The 20,057-nt window shown below is 44.5% G+C and overlaps 1 protein-coding gene across 1 annotated transcript in view; it reads right to left on the reverse strand.

The window, feature by feature from the left end:
• The window catches only part of LOC132591463 (glypican-3-like), a 194,470-nt gene that overhangs the window by 98,330 nt on the left and 76,083 nt on the right, over window positions 1–20,057 (reverse strand). Inside the window, exon 3 of the mRNA XM_060270087.1 lies at window positions 9,097–9,230. Coding sequence (XP_060126070.1) covers window positions 9,097–9,230 — 134 coding nt within the window. The remainder of the gene's footprint in view (window positions 1–9,096; window positions 9,231–20,057) is intronic.

A 20,057-nucleotide genomic window follows, 5' to 3' on the forward strand; every position in this document is an offset into this window, starting at 1 on the left:
TGGGCGATGGGCTTCACGGGTTGGTGAATGCTTCCCTCTATGAGGGAGCCTTCCCAGACCCGCTGAAAGAGGCAGTTATTAAACCAGTTCTTTAAAAAAAAAAATCATATTTAGATGCGGCCAATATGGCCAACTATCGCCCAGTCTCAAATCTTCCATTCTTGGGCAAGGTGATTGATTGAGCGAGTAGTTGCCTAACAAGGCACGCCTGGAAGAAGCGGACCACTTGGATCCCTTCCAGTTGGGGTTCAGGCCTCATCATGGGACTGAAACTGCCTTGGTCGCACTGGTTGATGATCTCCAGCGGGCTAGGGACAAAGGTGAGAGCTGTTTCCTAGTTCTGCTGGATCTCTCAGCGGCCTTTGATACAATCAACCATAACATCCTTCTGGACCATCTAGAGGGGTTGGGAGCTGGGGGCACTGTCATACAGTGGTTCCACTCCTTCCTCCTGGGCTGTGTTCAGAAAGTGGTGGTGGGGGATGAGTGTTCAGACCCCTGGGCTCTCACTTGTGGGGTGCCTCAGGGTTCCGTCCTCTCCCCCATGCTTTTTAACATCTACATGCAGCCGCTGGGAGAGATCATCAGGGGGTTTGGGCTGGGTGTTCATCAGTATGTGGATGACACCCAACTCTATCTCTCTTTTAAATCAGAACCAGTGAAGGCGGTGAAGGTCCTGTGTGAGTGTCTGGAGGCGGTTGGAGGATGGATGGCGGCTAACAGATTGAGGTTGAATCCTGAAAAGACAGAAGTACTGTTTTTGGGGGACAGGGGACGGGCGGGTGTGGGGGACTCCCTGGTCCTGAATGGGATAACTGTGCCCTTGGAGGACCAGGTGCACAGCCTGGGAGTCATTTTGGACTCACAGCTGTCCATGGAGGCGCAGGTCAATTCTGTGTCCAGGGCGGCTATCTACCAGCTCCATCTGGTACGCAGGCTGAGTCCCTACCTGCCCGCGGACTGTCTCACCAGAGTGGTCCATTTCTAGTTATCTCCTGCTTGAACTACTGCAATGCGCTCTACGTGGGGCTACCTTTGAAGGTGACCCGGAAACTGCAATTAATCCAGAATGTGGCAGCTAGACTGGTGACTGGGAGCAGCCGCCGAGACCACATAACACCGGTCCTAAGAGACCTACATTGGCTCCCAGTACGTTTCTGAGCACAATTCAAAGTGTTGGTGCTGACCTTTAAACGGCCTTGGTCCAGTATACCTGAAGGAGCGTCCCCATCCCCATCATTCTGCCCGGACACTGAGATCCAGCGCCGAGGGATAAATAATAAATAATAAAAATGATGATGATGATGATGATGATGATGATGAAAGATCTCTAGGTGCTTTGCGCTGTATCAGAAAGGCTCCTGCCCCCCCCCAACTGTTTAATGATCAGAAATCAAGTTGCCCATTGAAACATTCTCTGCCCTGGCTGGCTCCCTGGCTGTCGAAGGCTTACGCATCCTCCCCTATGGCCACACCACCTTGAACTAGCCCAATTTTGGAAGATGGGGTGAGGATTTCCACACAGTGCAGCTTCCCCCCAGCGTGGCTGAATTGTACTGAATTGTACTGAATTGTACAATTGTGGCACCTGCCACAATTACCTGCTTTGTAGAGTTCCCAAAAGCAAAAGAAGAGGAGGAGGACTCTTTTCACTCATGGACTTTCTGGCAACATGCATAAACTATGGCTGCTGTTTGCTTCCTGGTATTTTCAGCTATTTGCTTAAAGAGACAGCTTGAGGCAGTATATCCTCTTCAGGCTGAAGGAAACTCCTATGCAGATTAGTTGTGAGCTGTGAAGCACCCAGCTGGGGGCAGCCTTAACAAACACAAAGCTTTGCAATGCTACCAGTGGGAGTTCTCATCTCTCTCTCAATTTGTTCCCCCCTCTTTAAATAAGCCACCCAGGTTCCCCCACTACAATCAGATTCTGGCAGACTGCACACAGACTTTGCAATAAAAAAAAGCCACAGAGAGAAAATGAAATATGGATCTACTATTTTTATGTAGGAGTAAGGCAACCCATTCATGGAGGGTAATGCGCGGAGCTGCTACACATCTCCAGCAGTAAACAAAATTCAGTTAATGAGTGGCATTCGAATTTTTATTAGTTTTCATTAGTTTTCCTAAGCTAGCGCTTTTCTAATCTGAGTACAGTAGTACCTCGGGTTACGAACGCGATCTGTTCCGGGTCGGGTCGCAGTTCGTAACCCGAAATGGTCGCAAACCGAGTGCCGAAAACACTTCCGGGTTTGTGGAGTTCGTAACCCGAACTGTTCGCAACCCGAGCGGTTCGTAAACCGAGGTATGACTGTATAATGCTAGCCATGCCTTCATCTTCATCTGTCACTGAGAGACTATAAACTGAAAGTGACCCAGAGGGGAATGTGGCTGTCCACTTAAATGCCCCTTTCAAACAGGCAGAGGAAATGGTTTGCTTTTGGTCCTTGTGGGTCCTTGTAATCTGCCACTATGCAATCATGAGATCTAAGATTACTTCAGGGTGACTTGCCCGCAACACCAACAGGAACCTTGCACAAAACTCGTAACAGGCTGGGTTTGCGGCATGGCTTCCCTGGAACAGAACTGAGGAGAAGGAGCTGTTATAAGAATTTTAAGGCCTTATATATATAAAATAGATGTTCATAAATGTACCAAGCAAACACATACAAATATGTAAACTACATGTCTGAAACCCACAGAAAAGTCCTGAAACCATTTTCTCTCTCCCAAAATGACCTCAAATATTTCTCTGCAAGATCCAAGGAAATGGGAAATCTCCCCATTGTCTCTTTCACAAATCCTGTCTGAAGGGCACATTTAAGATATGAATAGGGTGTGAGCCTGTGACCTGGATTCAGGAATTGAATAACAAAAGAGTGGCCAGGATGCCCAGGTAATCCAATAAAGCAACTTAGCAGACAAGAGAAAAATACAACGCACTCAGATTTCTGTTCTAGTCCGCCCCTCCTGTGATGTAGGTATAATGCAATGGGGGAGGTGGTCCTGGGATACACCCCTTCTGTGATGTATGTATGATGTTTCTGGGGGTGGTCTGGAGTTTGAGGGTGGGCAATTTTAAACGTCTATATCAGGGGTCAGCAAACTTTTTCAGCAGGGGGCCGGTCCACTGTCCCTCAGACCTTGTGGGGGGCCGGACTATATTTTGAAAAAAAATATATGAACAAATTCCTATGCCCCACAAATAACCCAGAGGTGCATTTTAAATAAAAGGACACATTCTACTCATGTAAAAACACCAGGCAGGCCCAAGAAATAACCTAGAGATGCATTTCAAATAAAAGGACACATTCTACTCATGTAAAAACATGCTGATTCCCAGGCCGTCCGCGGGCTGGATTTAGAAGGCGATTGGGCCGCATCTGGCCCCGGGGCCTTAGTTTGGGGACCCCTGGCACACTTCCTGGCTCTGTTTGGGGGGAAAAAATCCAGGGGAATTACGGAATATTTCCCCATTCGGGATGACAGCGGGAAATGGCTTTAAAAATGGGGGTTTCGCGGGGAAAACGGGAGACTCCGCAGCTATGGTTCTGGGTCCTCCTCCTTATCCTGCCTGTGAGGGAGCACCCTGTTGCAACAGCTTTAATAAAGATCAGGCTTACTAGCTGCTTTGCTTCTAAATATTCTCTGTTGGTCTCTGTTATTTTCCCCTACCGATAGAGAACCTACAAAAGGACTCTATATGGGCTCTTGGGTACCCCATAAGGGAAAAAGGGGCAGTTTTTTACTCATAACAGAGCTCATTTCACACAAGAGATGCTGCAAGGATAAAGAGGGGGAACTATCTCACATACCCGTGTTTCCCCTTTTTTATGACACCGTCTTATAACTTTTCCCCTCAAAAACACACAAGGTGGCTTATTTTCAGGGGATGTCTTAATTTTTTTATTAGGTTTTACAGCCTCCTCGGCTGGGCCAGGCCGCTGGCTCGGGGAGCTGCTGGGTGCTCCACGCGGCTCTGCTGGACTCTCCAAGCACTTGGCACTGCAGCAGCTGCCGGTTCCAGGCGCCGAGGCGGCAGGCCTCCTCGGCCGGGCCAGGCGGAGGCGAGGCCGCTGGTTCAGGTGCTCCACTCCGCACTGCAGCCGCCAGTTCCGGGCGGCGGGGCAGCAGGCCTCCTTGGCCGGGCCAGGAAGAGGCAAGGCCATTGTCTCGGGCGCTCTGCACAACGCTGCTGGGTGCTCCACGCGCTCGCAGCAGCAGCAGCAGCAGCAGCCAGTTCCAGTCTGAGCTGGCAGGTCTCCTCCTGCTGCTGCTGCCACAGCCGGTGTGCTGTGTCCCGCTGGCTGGCTGGGGAAGGGGCAGCGGGCCTCCCACAACATTCCGGCGGTGCGGAAAGGGCCAGCAGTGCTCCCACCGCTGTCCGTCGCCCCGGTGGCACGGAAGGGCCCACGGGCCTCCCACTGCCGCTCTGCCTCGGGCCATGCAACCCACAAAATTCTGGCGGCGCGGAAGGGGCCAGCGGCACTCCTGCCGCTGTCCGTCGCCCCGGCAGCACAGAAGGGCCCGCGGGCCTCCCGCCACCACTCAGCCTCGGGCCACGCAGCCCACGATGCTCCGGCGGTGCGGAAAGGGCCAGCAGCGCTCCCGCCGCTGCTCAGCCTCGGGCCATGCAGCCCACGATGCTCCGGCAGTGCGGAAGGGGCCAGCAGGCCTCCTGACGCCGAGGGGTTTCCCCGTCCAGGCGCTCGGCCCGAGTGGAAAAAAGTCCTGGCAAGAGGGGGGAGGCTCCCAGCAGGGCTCGCCTGGCGACGCGCTCAATTCATGCACCCCCTCCCACCTGGTCTCAAGCCTCTCCGAGGCTCTAAAGAAAAGCAACAAGGTATGTCTTATTTTCGGGGTATGTCTTACACTTCGCAAATGCTTACAAATCCTGCCATAGCTTACTTTGTGACTACGTATTAAAAAAAGGGGAAACATGGTATTTGAACCCATTTCTAATGTTACAGAGCAATCTATTAAGTTGGATCAAGTGTTAACACTTTTGTCATTGGACATTAATATCAATTCAGTTCTGCAGCACAGGGAGCTGGTCAGCTTCCTATGATCTGCTCCCCACTTGGTGATAGTGCAACAATGGAACTCTAAAAAAAGTTACTATTCAATGCTCAGAATGCCTTATGTGACAAGGAAATAAATGATAAATTGCAAGAACTCAGGCCAAAAGAAGATGGATTTAAAAAAAATCTTCACAAGGTTTTATTGATGTGATGTGGAGTTTAAATGGGAATCAATCCCAATGTTGAAGGCAAATAAAGATAAATTCCAGTAAAAATCAGGACAAGGCCCTGTTTCGACTATTCTTCGTCAGCAAAGATTCACAGGTCAAAGTGTACCAAGTATGTTTGCCTTGCTAGCTCAAATTGTTTGCAGCACTTATGTGACAAGGAAGACTTGTAAGAGGCTCCTCAGAATAAGACGCTTTTGCTGGAGCCTGGCTTCTTTTTCTTTCACGCATCAATGCAAGCGAGAACAATCTGCCTCCACCTGCTACCCAACCTTTGACGTGGACAGGATATGTTAAAAGTTAGTAAATCTCAGGATTTTGCATGTGATAGTTACAGTGTGGGCTGGACCTTAAAGGCACAGAAAATAAGACTTGTAACTGGACCAGTGCTTTCTTGTTTACCTGGTTGTACTCATGATGAAACATTTTTTTTCTTGTTGAAAGAACTAAAAATTACAGAATTACAAACCTGGTAGATGAAGGGAACGCTGTGGATGTAGCCTATCTTGATTTCAGCAAGGCCTTTGACAAGGTGCCCCATGATATTCTTGTAAAGAAGCTGGTAAAATGCGGGTTAGACAATGCTACCATTCAGTGGATTTTTAACTGGCTGGCTGACCGAACCCAAAGGGTGCTCATCAATGGCTCCTCCTCATCCTGGAGAGTAGTGACTAGTGGGGTGCCACAGGGTTCTGTCTTGGGCCCAGTCTTATTCAACATCTTCATCAATGACTTAGATGATGGGCTTGAGGGCATCCTGAGCAAGTTTGCAGATGACACCAAATTGGGAAGGGTGGCTAATACCCCAGAGGACAGGATCACACTTCAAAATGACCATAACAGATTAGACAACTGGGCCAAAGCAAACAAGATGAATTTTAACAGGGAGAAATGTAAAGTACTACACTTGGGGGGGAGGGGAGGACAGGAACAAATACAGGATGAGAGACGGCCCTGGTCAACAGTGTGATGCAGCAGCTAAAAAAGCCAATGCAATTCTGGGCTGCATCAATAGGACTATAGCATCTAGATCAAGGGAAGTAATAGTACAACTGTATTCTTTTTTTATATAATAATTTTTATTAGTTTTTATAGAAACAAGACAGACAAAACATACAAAATAAACTCTGTCCCTTCATTTTCCCTCCACCCCCAAGACCACTTCTGCCACCAGTGGTACCCATGGGCATTGAGAAACAAAGGGGTCCATTTTAAGCTGGGTTTGACCTCCCCCCTCCCTCCTCCACCCCCATCCCCCCCCTGCCACTGAGAGGACAGAGGCGGAGGTTCTCTGAGGTTTGTTTTTTTTCCCCCAGCTAATTCTTCAACATAACAATCTACTTAACAAAAAAACAACAAAAGAAAAAAGAAAGAAAAAACAAGAAAAAAGAAAAATAAAAAATAAAAAATTATAAGTTCTCAAATCTTATTTTCTTAACAATATGTTTGTGGCTTCCTCGATTCTCTTCCTCCTGGTTTCCCTGACTTCTTTGATTGATTATGGCGGGTTTTCTATTCTAATTCAAAATCTTATTCTTATCATAATAACTTAATCCTCCTCCTTCTTCATGCTGCTCCCCCCCCCCCGAGTCCCCTCCTGCCACGAGGATAACCCGAGGGGCTCAGCACTCTAAAGGTTCCATTTTTGTGTCTGGGTTTCCTTCTACCCCTCCCTCTCCCCTCAGAGCACCCCCTGCCACTGGGTGCAAAGAGTAAAGAGAGGGAGACAGGCAGCTCTCTACCCAAACACCTCTCTTAACACAAAAAATATTAGAAACAAAACTCTAAAATATTTCCTCAACCATTCTTCTAATCCCTCCAGAAAACTCCTAACCCTAAACTTATAAGACACTCTCCTTCCCCCCCTCCCAATGTCTTTTCCCCCAATTGGATCAGCATTTCCTTTAGCTAGCCAAGATTTCAGAAACCGTTATTCACCAGCCAAAAAAAAAACACCTTTAACTAAAGTTTTCACCCCACACCAATTCTTTCCCACTTCCAATTCCAGGCCTTTATTCCCCCCTCTCTCTGCCTTTCCCTTCCCTCACTAACACCACTCCACATTTCAGTCCCTCCAGGGTCCTCATTTCCATCAATCTTTATTTCACTTTGCTTCTCCTTGTCGGCCTCGTCTCCTTGTTCAAATCTTTGTTTTTCATCATCCAACACATATTTTTTTTGGTCCAAATCAGTCTCCAAATTATCATGAAATTGTTGCTCCTCACACACAGTCTCAAAATCAAAATTGTCCTCTAAATCTTGGTCTTGCACCTCAATCTCCGTTACTGTTGGATTCAAATATTGCCGTTCCTTGTAAATGTCTTCCCATATTTGTAGATAGTTCAACACAGCCTCCTGGAAGGCTCGAGAAAACTTTGTTTTCATACTTCACTTAACCACAGGCAGACAGGAGATAAGGGCCAAAGGGTACTGGAAAATTCCTCTCTACCACGTTGTCGGCTCCATCTTGGCTGATCTTCTCCTTTGTCTTTAACTTCATCACAAATCAAATTTGAATTCCAATTAAATTACTTCTGAATCATCTTCAACCAGTTTTTACAATCCACAACAATAAAATCGATTTTCTTAGTCTTTTAGCAGTTTGACAGCTTTTGACAGCTGTCAAGGCACCTTCCCCCTTATTAATGCTGAACCTCAAGGGGTACCGACACCGGGGGCTGGGAAGGTTTGAAAAAGTCTTTCTTTCTCTCGGGTCCACAATCTGGAAAACTTTTCCCCTTTCGGCTTGAGAATATTTAATGCGCCTCCCGATTAGCCATTTGGAAGAGATCGGCTTCCGTTATTTTGGAATCTCTTCCTATCTTCAAAATTGATATTTTTAAAGTCCAAATAAAGATTTGACTTACTTTATAGAAATCTTTTGTTTTCTTGGAAGAATCCGCCGCTTGCAGGCTAAGGACTCGGAGCTTCACTTCAAGGAGGTAAGATGATACCCAAAAAATGGCTCCCGCGACTCCACTCCGCTGGCTCTCGATCGCTCTACGGAGCTCTCAGGCAGCGGAGGAATCGCGTCTGGAGCAAACAGCTGGGCGGCTATGTCACCGGGACTCTCTACCCGGTGTTTTTTCGGGGAGTCCGCTCACTCTACGGACTTCCCCCCCCTCCACGAAGCCAGGGACTTCGTAGCGCGAAGTCCCTGCGTCCTATTCCACCGGCGCGACGGACCGGAAGCCCAGTACAACTGTATTCTGCTCTGGTCAGACCTCACCTGGAGTACTGTGTCCAGTTCTGGGCACCACAGTTCAAGCAGGATACTGACAAGCTGGAACGTGTCCAGAAGAGGGCAACCAAAATGGTCAAAGGCCTGGAAACAATGCCTTATGAGGAATGGCTTAGGGAGCTGGGTATGTTTAGCCTGGAGAAGAGAAGGTTAAGGGGTGATATGATAGCCATGTTCAAATATATCAAAGGGTGTCATATAGAGGAGGGAGAAAGGTTGTTTTCTGCTGCTCCAGAGAAGCGGACACGGAGCAATGGATTCAAACTGCAAGAAAGAAGATTCCACCTAAACATTAGGAAGAACTTCCTGACAGTAAGAGCTTTTCGACAGTGGAATTTGCTGCCAAGGAGTGTGGTGGAGTCTCCTTCTTTGGAGTTCTTTAAGCGAAGGCTTGACAGCCATATGTCAGGAATGCTTTGATGGTGTTTCCTGCTTGGCAGGGGGTTGGACTGGATGCCCCTTGTGGTCTCTTCCAACTCTAGGATTCTATGATTCTATGCACACAGTCCAGAGCTTCTTACAGGAAGGGGGTGGGGATAAAAATATAATACGTACATATTGAAAATAAATGGGAATCTTACGAAGATGACTGACATTGGCTTTCTCACCTCCTTCTAGTGGACAAAGTTTCTTCATGTTCCACAGGAGCAACCCGTGTCATCTTCTCCTCAACGAAAAGGTCCTCAGGATACCAAGCTGACCGGGAATGCCTCTTCTGAGAAGGGATGCATAGCTTGCCAATCTGGAAAAAAATAATAAAACCGAAGAACCATGAACCTCTCTCCCTCCCTGATATAGTTGCTGAAATGCTAGCGATTGTCAGGGCTGGTTCAGCTGCATAGAGACTCAAGGACAAGCAATAAAGTTGATTCATTGTTCTAGGAAACAGAATAGAGAGAAACCCATCGGCAATACTGTCTCCTAGTAAAGCAGTTGCCAGAACTGACGATCTGTGCCTCCCACTTCCCTCTACGTCTCCTGAACCAGATGTTTTTACCTTGAACTCCATCAGGGAGAGGCCCCCTGTCTTAACTGCCAGGTATCCCATTTTTCGCGGGGAAACCCCCGGATTTTAATCCGTTTCCCACTGTTGTCCTGAATGGAGAAAAATCCCGGAAATCCCCCGGATTTCCTACCTGCCGGGGAGCCTCCATTTTGGCTGCCGCTCTGCCCATGTGTGGGCATTGGAAATAGGGCAGAGCGGCACCGGAAGTCGCTTCTACGCATGCCTGGCGGCCATCTTAGACACCAAGATGGCCGCCGCCATGCGGCCACCACTAAGATGGCCGCCAGGCATGCGTAGAAGCGACTTCTGGTGCCGCTCTGCCCTATTTCCGATGCCCACACATGGGAAGAGTAGCCCCGGAAGTTGCTTCTAGGCAACTTCCGGTGCCGCACTGCTGCTGATCCCGCATTTTTCAGCGGGAGACTTGGCAGGTGCTCTTTGTTCTCCTAGATGCAAGGTCCTCCCGGCCCATGGAGACAAGGGAGGAGGGCAGCTGGATCCATTAGGACCAGGCTCCTTGTGAAGCTGCTTGTTCTACTTTCTGCCTGTCCTAGAGTGCTTTCTGCCTCATCTTACTCTCTCACACTCAAGCTTCTTCTCCTTCTTTTTATTTATTGATAAATTCTCTTTAAAAACGAAACAGAAAGCGTCGATACAAAACAGTACAAAACAAAACATTATTGCATAAAGATTAAACTAAACATAAGCCATTGTAACTTTGTGACTTGTTACACACTTGCTTTTTACCTAAATACCTGAAATGAAAATAGATAAAAGAGAATAGGAAAATAAAACAGTAAAGAAAAAGAAAAGAAGAAGAAAAAAGATGAAAAGAAGAGAGAAATAAAAGGAAATAGGAAGAAAACAAAGGAGAAAAGAGGAAAGAAAGAGAGAAGAAGAAACGAGGACATTATATGGAGTCCTCTAAGGTAAGTTGCAACTTCCGCCGCTACTTCATACAGTTGTTATTTAACATATATATTCCTGTCTTTCCATGATTGTTGTTTTAAAGCTATTCAGCATTGTACATTCAAACACTATCTATTCTCTATTTCCGACAAAGTTATTCTAAACATAACCGGATTTTTGCTCCCGTGTCTTGTTTCCCTAAATACTCATTTAGACACTCCCATTGTTTTTCAATTTTATCCTTTGGTTTTTGATGGATTATATCAGTCAGCTTAGCCAATTCTAAATACTCACAGAGTTTATCAACCCATTCTCCTCTTGTTGGAATATTGGAGCTTTTCCAATTGCTGGCTATTAAAAGTCTTGCAGCCGTTGAAGCGTACATATAAACACTAACTTTTTCGCTGGGTATACAATTATTCAGGATACCTAGCAGATACATCTCTGTCACTCAAGCTTCTTGCTTGTTCAGCATCCAACCATTCTGCCCCCGCTTCATAGAATCATAGAATCATAGAATCATAGAGTTGGAAGAGACCACAAGGGCCATCCAGTCCAACCCCCTGCCAAGCAGGAAACACCATCAAAGCATTCTTGACATATGCCTGTCAAGCCTCTGCTTAAAGACCTCCAAAGAAGAGACTCCACCACACTCCTTGGCAGCAAATTCCACTGCCGAACAGCTCTTACTGTCAGGAAGTTCTTCCTAATGTTTAAGTGGAATCTTCTTTCTTGTCGTTTGAATCCATTGCTCCATAGTTTGAATCCATTGCTCCGTGTCCGCTTCTCTGGAGCAGCAGAAAACAATATTTCTCCCTCCTCCATATGATATCCTTTCATATAGTTGAACATGCCTATCATATCACCCCTTAACCTTCTCCTTCATCCTCTGACCTGTCTTCCGTGTCCCACCACCATCTCCCTGGCTCTGAGCCTTCCTGTTCTGGGGCGGCCCTTGGGGGTTCTCTAGCTGGAGCCACCCACCCCAGGGCAGTCTTAAGCATATCTGGCACCGTGGTGCAAAGATCCCTCGGGCGCCCCCCCTTTCCCAGAGTTGTTGGCCTTTTTAAGGAAAGGTTCCCCAGAGTTCAATGTGGAAAATGAATCAACCCACAAAAAGTCACTAAAAGTCAATGTACAGTACAGTGGAACCTCGGTTTATGAACACCTCGGTTTACGAATTTTCGGTTTACGAACGCCGCGGACCCATCTGGAACGGATTAACTCACTTTCCATTACTTTCAATGGAAAAGTTCTCTTCAGTTTATGAACGCTTCAGTTTATGAACAGACTTCCGTAACCAATTACACCCATGCTTCGGGTTAAGTACGCTTCAGGTTGAGTACTCCGCAGACCCATCTGGAACGGATTAATCCACTTTCCATTACTTTCAATGGGAAAGTTTGTTTCAGTTTATGAACGCTTCAGTTTAAGTACTCTGCGGACCGTCTGGAACAGATTAATCCACTTTCCATTACTTTCAATGGGAAAGTTCGCTTCAGTTTATGAACGCTTCAGTTTATGAACAGACTTCCGGAACCAATTGTGTTCATAAACCAAGGTACCACTGTAGCTATATCAAACATTTTTTCAATTGGAGCCACGGTTAGTTTGCTTTCATCTCATTAGCACATGCTGTATGCTTCAAATCCCAGTTAAGAGATTTTGCATACTACTGGTCAGAAAACATTGTTAACATCAGTAGAATTCACACCACCAAAATGCTTGCCCCTAGCACATTCCACAGCTTCAACTGCTACAGACTGTCACTGAAAACAATGCATTGGATAGTCTGAACCACGTCAAGTAAACTAGGGAAGTAGCATAGCCCCAACACAAACTTTCTTTTCTTTTCTTTTTTCTTTTTTAATTTTAAAAATAAACTTTATTAAGATTTAGGTTAAAATACAATCCATGCATACTCGAAGACCACAATCATACCGAACCAACACAAATTCATATATAAATCATACCGTATATAAATCATAATATACAAAATCATATAAATCATATAGTAAACATAATATTCCAGAACATAAAGAAAGAAAAAAGAAAGAAAGAAAGAAAAAGAAGAAGAAAAAAAGAAAAAAGAGAAAAACATACATTTATCTCATCATTCACGTCCAAAAACAACCAATAACAGTATTGTGAGGGACAGGGGATATCGCGAAGTCCCTCCCCTCCTGAGTTCCAGCCCATCCCCGAGCTCAGGGGAAAGCAGGGAGAGTTCCGTCTCAAGTGGGGAAGCAGGAAGTGGGGTCCGAGGCTCAGACAGGGTAGCGGAGCCAGCGTCCCAGGTGGGACAGGAAGGGGGAAGCAAGGGGGGCAGACCTGTCCCCCCAACTCCGGAATTGCGCAGAAAACGTAGGGGGAAGAGGATGGGTCTCCCCAAGTTGTTATGTTGGAGAAAAACGCGCCAAACGCCATTCGGAGGTTCTGATTCAAGCGGATAAGATGTGTCTCTGTAAATAGCACTGCCTTTAGCACTGTAAATACGCAGCACCAATAAAAAGATAAAATGCAGAGCTGTGTAGAGTCGTTACTCTGAAGTAGCCCACTCCGGCCACTGTGACAAGTATCCTCTAAATTCATCAAAGATCTCGATCTCATACCTATGTTCCTTCCACTAAAGACTCCCACTTATCTCTATTCCCAGATTTCCTTAAATATTCTTCCCTGTTACTGCATTCCCAAAATAATTAAATAAATATCTCCAAAAATCATCACATAAAAATATAAGCTCAATTAACCATTAGGCTGTAAGACAAAATGTAATAAAATAGAGGAATAAATCTCTCTTTTCCCTTATCTCCATATGTTTTACTTCCCTGTGGCTCGATACAGAATACTAGAAATAGACCCAAGACTTTACCATGGGGCACTGTCCCTTCATGTACTCCCCAAATTTTTCCCAATTTTGCTGAAATTTTTTATTAGTGTGCCCTTTAATTGAATTAGTCAAATTATCTAGATCCAAATTAACTTAATAGCTTCTCCTGCCATTCCAATATGTTAGGCATTTCTTTCTGTTTCCAGAAACAGAAGCAAACTTTCTTTTCAAGTCTAATTCAAAGTGGTTACAATCCGAGGGAGCCACTACTCCCAGCCTGTGAAAAGTAGTGGAACTTGGCTAGCAGACATTTTGAAAATGTGATAGTTACAGTACATTCTTGCAGCCCAATGCCAGGTTCCAGGCATTGCAGTGGGTTGGACTAGATGACCCTTGGGTCCCTTCCAACTTTACAATTCTAAGATTTAATAAAAAGGTCCTTACAACATAACACAGTTTAGTCCCATATGATTAAACAATTATAAATAAATGAGTCCCCACCCTGAGAATAATGCACTCAGATAAACTGGTTCGTGCAGATTTTATTGGGTAAGATACTTCAGTCATAATAAGAGGCTTTGTTGTTGTTGTTTAGTCGTGTCCGACTCTTCGTGACCCCATGGTCCAGAGCACACCAGGCACTCCTGTCTTCCACTGCCTCCCGCAGTTTGGTCAGACTCATGTTGGTAGCTTCAAGAACACTGTCCAACCATCTCATCCTCTGTTGTCCCCTTCTCCTTGTGCCCTCAATCTTTCCCAACATCAGGGTCTTTTCCAGGGAGTCTTCTCTTCTCATGAGGTGGCCAAAGTATTGGAGCCTCAGCTTCAGGATCTGTCCTTCCAGAGACCACTCAGGGCTGATTTCCTTAAGAATGGATAGGTTTGATCTGTCAGGAATGCTTTGATGGTGTTTCCTGCTTGGCAGGGGGTTGGACTGGATGGCCCTTGTGGTCTCTTCCAACTCTATGATTCTATGATCTTCTTGCAGTCCATGGGACTCTCAAGAGTCTCCTCCAGCACCAGAATTCAAAAGCATCAATTCTTCGGCGATCAGCCTTCTTTATGGTCCAGCTCTCCCTTCCATACATCACTACTGGGAAAACCATAGCTTTAACTATACAGAGCTTTTTGGCAAGGTGATGTCTCTGCTTTTAAAGATGCTGTCTAGGTTTGTCATTGCTTTTCTCCCAAGAAGCAGGCGTCTTTTAATTTCGTGACTGCTGTCACCATCTGCAGTGATCAAGGAGCCCAAGAAAGTCAAATCTCTCACTGCCTCCATTTCTTCCTCTTCTATTTGCCAGGCTACATCCAGCTAAATCCTACTTAGGGCAGACCCTTTGAAATTAATGTTTGGATTTTTAATTCATTTCAGTGAGTCTACTCTGAGTAGGACTAGCATCCGAGGCAACCTGTGTGTGTGTGTGTGTGTGTGTGTGTGTGTGTGTGTGTGTGTGTGAGAGAGAGAGAGAGAGAGAGAGAGAGAGAGAGAGAGAGAGAGATGTAAATTTACACAGCAGGAGGATGGCAAATGAGGGCTGACAGCAAATGTAAAAGGATGGGACAGCTGCATATTCCTGCATTGCAGAGGGTTGGACTAGATGATCCTCAACAGGGTCCCTTCCAACTCTACAATACTATAATTCTAGGGGAAAGGAGCTATAACTCTCTCTCCCAGTGGGTCTAGGCACTACTATTATGGACAGATCCTACCTGTTGAAGGCTTTGTTTTAAAGGGACCGGAAATTGTGTTCTACCTGAGCTATACATATATCAGGTTTCTGTAGGGGTGCTTGGCATCTGTTGAAGGATGGAAGCCACCTTGAGTAAACCTTTTGAGAAAGAATGCAGGGTAAAAATGATAAAAAGAAACAAAAATTGGGTCAAGCTAGACATGACATTAACTGTGTGAACGTGAATAACCTAAATCTTTATTTTGTTATGTTTCCCCTAGGATTTTGCCCTATAGACAGGTCTTACGTTTCCCCAAACCTGTCTATGCCCCATTGATCTTAAATTGTTTAAGATGCTGTACTTAAAAAGATGGAAAGTACTCTCCTAATTGACACTTCTTTTTCTAGTGTAATGTTAAATCGGGTCCTCCCTGCAAGAGAGGACACGTGTTGCGGTGGGACCCGGCCATCAGGCCTAGGTGTTGGGGCGGGGACAACTGGAGCAGCCACACCACCCTATTGGTGGTCCCTCTAACGGGGAGCAATTGGGCTATGGGCATGCCAGTCAAAGAATTAGAGGGACCACTATTTAAGCGCTGCACGTGACCTAGAGATCCTCTTTTCGGGTCTCAGTACACCGGAACACAGTACCTTTCTCCGTTGCCAGCGATCCTTCAAGGAGAGCATCAAACGGTGATCCTCACCATCAGTGTCAGTTTCCTCCTCCTCCTCCGTGGTGCCCCTGCATCCCCTGGCTTCATAGACACCCTCTCCCAGGCCCTCTGTGCATGGCCAATCATGGGGAACAGGCTGATCCGTGACACGTAGGTCCAATATTTTGCAACATTAAATGTATCCTTGGATTTCAACCATTATGGGTGGAATAAACCCGTCGGATCCCCACGACAGGGTGAGCTCCCGTTGCTTGGTCCCAGCTCCTGCCAACCTAGCAGTTCAAAAGCACGTCAAAGTGCAAGTAGATAAATAGGTACCGCTCCGGCGGGAAGGTAAACAGCATTTCCGTGTGCTGCTCTGGTTCGCCAAAAGCGGCTTTGTCATGCTGGCCACATGACCTGGAAGCTATACGCCGGCTCCCTCGGCCAATAACGCGAGATGAGCACCGCAACCCCAGAGTCGGTCACGACTGGACCTAATGGTCAGGGGTCCCTTTAGCCTTTACTTTAAAGCAGCACATCAGTTTAAGTATTTGACAGCCCAAGTCAGTCAGAAAGAGCAGGGGCACTGGGCAGGGAGGGCTCTATTTGCTATAAACAACCCCAACTGACAGAGCTTGTCTTGCGAGGTGCACAACCTCTCCTGTATTAATGCTGTCCACAGCATGTTGTGTGCAACCACCTGTTAGGCTCCGGGGACTTAAATCACGGCATGCCACTGGCTGCACTCTGATGGTTCATTCATCCACAAGAGCAGGGTTGTTGTTGTTTTTACAGATAGTGAATGGCATTACTGAATTTTTATGTTCTTGGCCCAGCCAGCTGGCTGTGTCCAGCTGTTCCTGAGGAGCACTGCAGTGAATTGATGTTAAAGGGAGATGTCAATGCTATCAATCAACAGTCTCTATTTATCTGAACCTTTTTCTAGGTTGCTGAGCTCAAGGGAAAGAGACATACAAACAAGCAGCGCACTGTGAAACACTTGCTAAAACCTCATTTGCGGCCTTCCTTCAGAGGCTGGAGCCCCCATTTTTTTCCCAAAGAGAAGCTTATTTTGTTTCTTATTAGTTTACAAAGGAAAACAGGGCAACAATTAAGGTTAGGCCATCAACCGTCTAAAACACACAGAGCCCTCACTGCTGGCACACGCCCCATTGGCCCATTCGCGCTCTTGTTGCTGTTGTTTTTCCCCCATTTTTATTTATTTTTTATTTATTTTTTTGATTTAAAAACATCTTTATTTCTTCTTTAAAAGGTCATACAAAAGATGATATGTAAGATAACAGTAATTTACATATAATGGTCAAATCAAAAAGTAAAAAGGTAAAATGATGACAAGCAGATCAAAGGCGCAAAACATACAAAATGCAAAAAAGAAAAAAAAAGGAAGGAAAGAAAAAAGAAAGAAAAGAAAGTACAAATTCAAAGTACAATGAAAAAAAGAAAAAATATCCCACAATAAAAAGAAACTTCCAGATAATGAAATCGGTTCCCTTTCACCATTCCTACATCGCTGTGTTTCTTCCTCAATATGGTTCTTTTTAATAATTATATGTTCCTCAAATATATTATCTTTATATCTTTGTTCACTTCCATCTTCCTTAATTTGAATATCTGTCTGATGACTTGTTGGTTTTATTCTAGGCATATCACCCATTTTGGGCTTAATCCCTCTTTGTGAAAATAATCTATTGCATAGCTCCATTCTGTTTTTAATTTTTGTTTAGAAGTTTTCCTAATTATTGCTGTAATTCTGGCTAGGTTCATATATTCTACTAGTTTTAAATGCCAATCTTCGATTAATGGGACTTTATCTCCTTTCCAGTTTTTGGCTAGCACTATTCTTGCCGCTGCACATGCGTATAGGAGAATACTTCTCCTATCCTTGGGGGTATTCTCAGGTAGTAGACTTAAGAGAAAGATCTCCGGTTTTTTGGGGAATGTCCACTTCAGCATTGTTTTTAATTTCTCATATACGTTATTCCAAAATATGCTCACTTTACTACAATTCCACCAGCAATGGAGATAGTCTCCTGCTTCCACTTTGCACTTCCAACATCTGTCAGATTCCTTTTTATATATCTTAGCTAGTTTGGCCGGTGTCAGATGCCACCTGAATACCATTTTCCATATGTTTTCCTTTATCCCCATACAAGCCGTGAAATTAATATCCTCCCCCCACAATTTATCCCACTGAGAGCTATAAATCGTTCTTCCAACGTCCTGTGCCCATCTTATCATCACGTGTTTGGTCATCTCATCTTTCATATCCCATTCAAGTAAGTATTTATAAATTTTTGCCAAAGGTTTTATGGGGTTATCTAATAGTAATTCCTGTAGTTTTGACCTATTTTCAACGAATCCGACCACTTTGTGTTTACTAAAGATGCTTGACACCTGGCAGTAATGTAGCCAGCTCAGACAGTATTGTTCTATTTGATGGTAAGGTTTTAGTACATATTGGTCGTTAACCTTGTCTACTAATTCTTTGTATGTTACCCACCTTCCTCCTTTGGGCTCTTTACTCATTGAGACCATCTCCAAAGGGGAGGTCCACCAAGGGACTTTTGGTTCTAATAATTCCCTATATTCATTCCAGGCATTGTATAGAGATCTTTTAAAGACGTGATCTGAGAAGGAATTGTAATCTCCTATTTTTCCTTTTAACAGGTACGAGTGCCATCCCCGTGTATTCCTGAAGCCTTCCAAGTTCAGTAGATCCCGATCCTCTAGTAAAAACCACTCTCTCATCCAGCATATGCACGCTGCTGCGTGATAGATCTTCAAATTGGGGACCCCCCATCCTCCCCTCTCTTTAGCATCTGTCAACAGCCTATATTGGACCCTAGCTTTTTTCTTTTGCCAAATAAATCTGCTAATATATTTTTGCCACGTGTCAAATGTCTCTTTTTTAATTCTAATTGGTATCATTTGAAATAAAAATAAAATTTTGGGTAAAATCATCATTTTGATCGCCGCAATTCTCCCTGGAAAGGTCAAATTTAAGCCTCCCCATTTGTCCAAATCTTCTCTAATTGCTTTCCAAATTTTAACATAATTGTCTTCGAATAGGTTAACATTATTTGGTGTTACTACTATTCCCAGGTATTTTATTTTGTTCGTTATTTCCCACTCAGTAATACTCTTCAATTTGTCCAGTTCATCTTTCTTCAAATTTTTTGTCATTATTTTAGTTTTTTCCCCATTTACTCTAAATCCCGCTAATTCTCCATAATTTAACAATTTCTGTTCTAGCTTTCCCATCATGTCAATTGGATCTTCCATCATTACAATAATGTCATCAGCAAACGCTCTTAATTTAAAAATCCTTTTCCCTACTGAGATGCCTTTAAATTCCTCATCAATCCTAATATCGCAGATTGAGGAGAGATTAGAAAAGAAGATCAAACACTGTTTATGTATGCAACAACCGCGGCTAGGACTTTGTTAGCCCAAAAATGGAAATTACAGGAATTACCTACAATTGTGGAGTGGCAGATAAAAATGATGGACTATGCTGAACTTGCTAGATTGACATGCAAGATTCGTGACCAGGGGGAGACAAGGTTTCAAAAGGACTGGAGTAAATATGTGGACTATATGGAGAAAAACTGTAGATCATTAAAAACTCTCGCAGGATTAAAATAAACCTTACGAATTGACCAATATGTTAAAAAAGGAACTGCAAAAAAAGGAATTAACAAGAAACCCGCATGAAGGGAGGGGGGGAAGTCATAGCTCGGCGGAGCAAGGTAAAAGATGTGAATATAAGATTTTGTATAAAAGATTGGTTTTGTTAATTTGTTGAATTTGGAAAATTGGAATAAAATGTATTTTTTTTAAAAAAAAATCCTAATATCGCAGATTAGAAATTCTAATGCTGCGATGAATAATAGCGGCGATAGGGGGCACCCTTGGCGTGTCCCTTTGAATATTCCAAATTCCTCCGATAGCTTTCCATGAATGATCAGTCTAGCCGATTGTATACTATAGATTGCCTCAATTGCTTTCATAAATTTACCCCCTATTCCCAATTTTCCTAATGCTCTTTTCATAAATCCCCATTCTAAGTTATCGAAAGCCTTTTCGGCATCTAAAAAAATGAATGCAGTTTTTTTGCTGGGGTTCCAATCTATATATTCGAATAAATTTAGGAGAATTCTTAGATTATTATGCATTTTCCTTTTGGGTAAAAAACCCTGTTGTTCATGTCCTATGAGTCTATTTAATATTCCTTTTATTCTGGTGGCTAAGATATCCGTGAAAATTTTATAATCAACATTTAACAGTGATATAGGCCTATAATTTCCTACCTCCTCCTTCCCCCCTTTATCCTTGGGAATTAAGGTTACAAATGCTTCCTGCCATGTCTTTGGGAGTGTCCCCTTTTCCAATATTTCATTTATTAGTTTTTGATATATCCCTGTTAACTCATTCTTGAAGGTTTTATAATGGCTGCCGGTAAGGCCATCCGGCCCCG

This window comes from Zootoca vivipara, chromosome W (genome assembly GCF_963506605.1).
Source record: "Zootoca vivipara chromosome W, rZooViv1.1, whole genome shotgun sequence".
Taxonomy (NCBI): domain Eukaryota; kingdom Metazoa; phylum Chordata; class Lepidosauria; order Squamata; family Lacertidae; genus Zootoca; species Zootoca vivipara.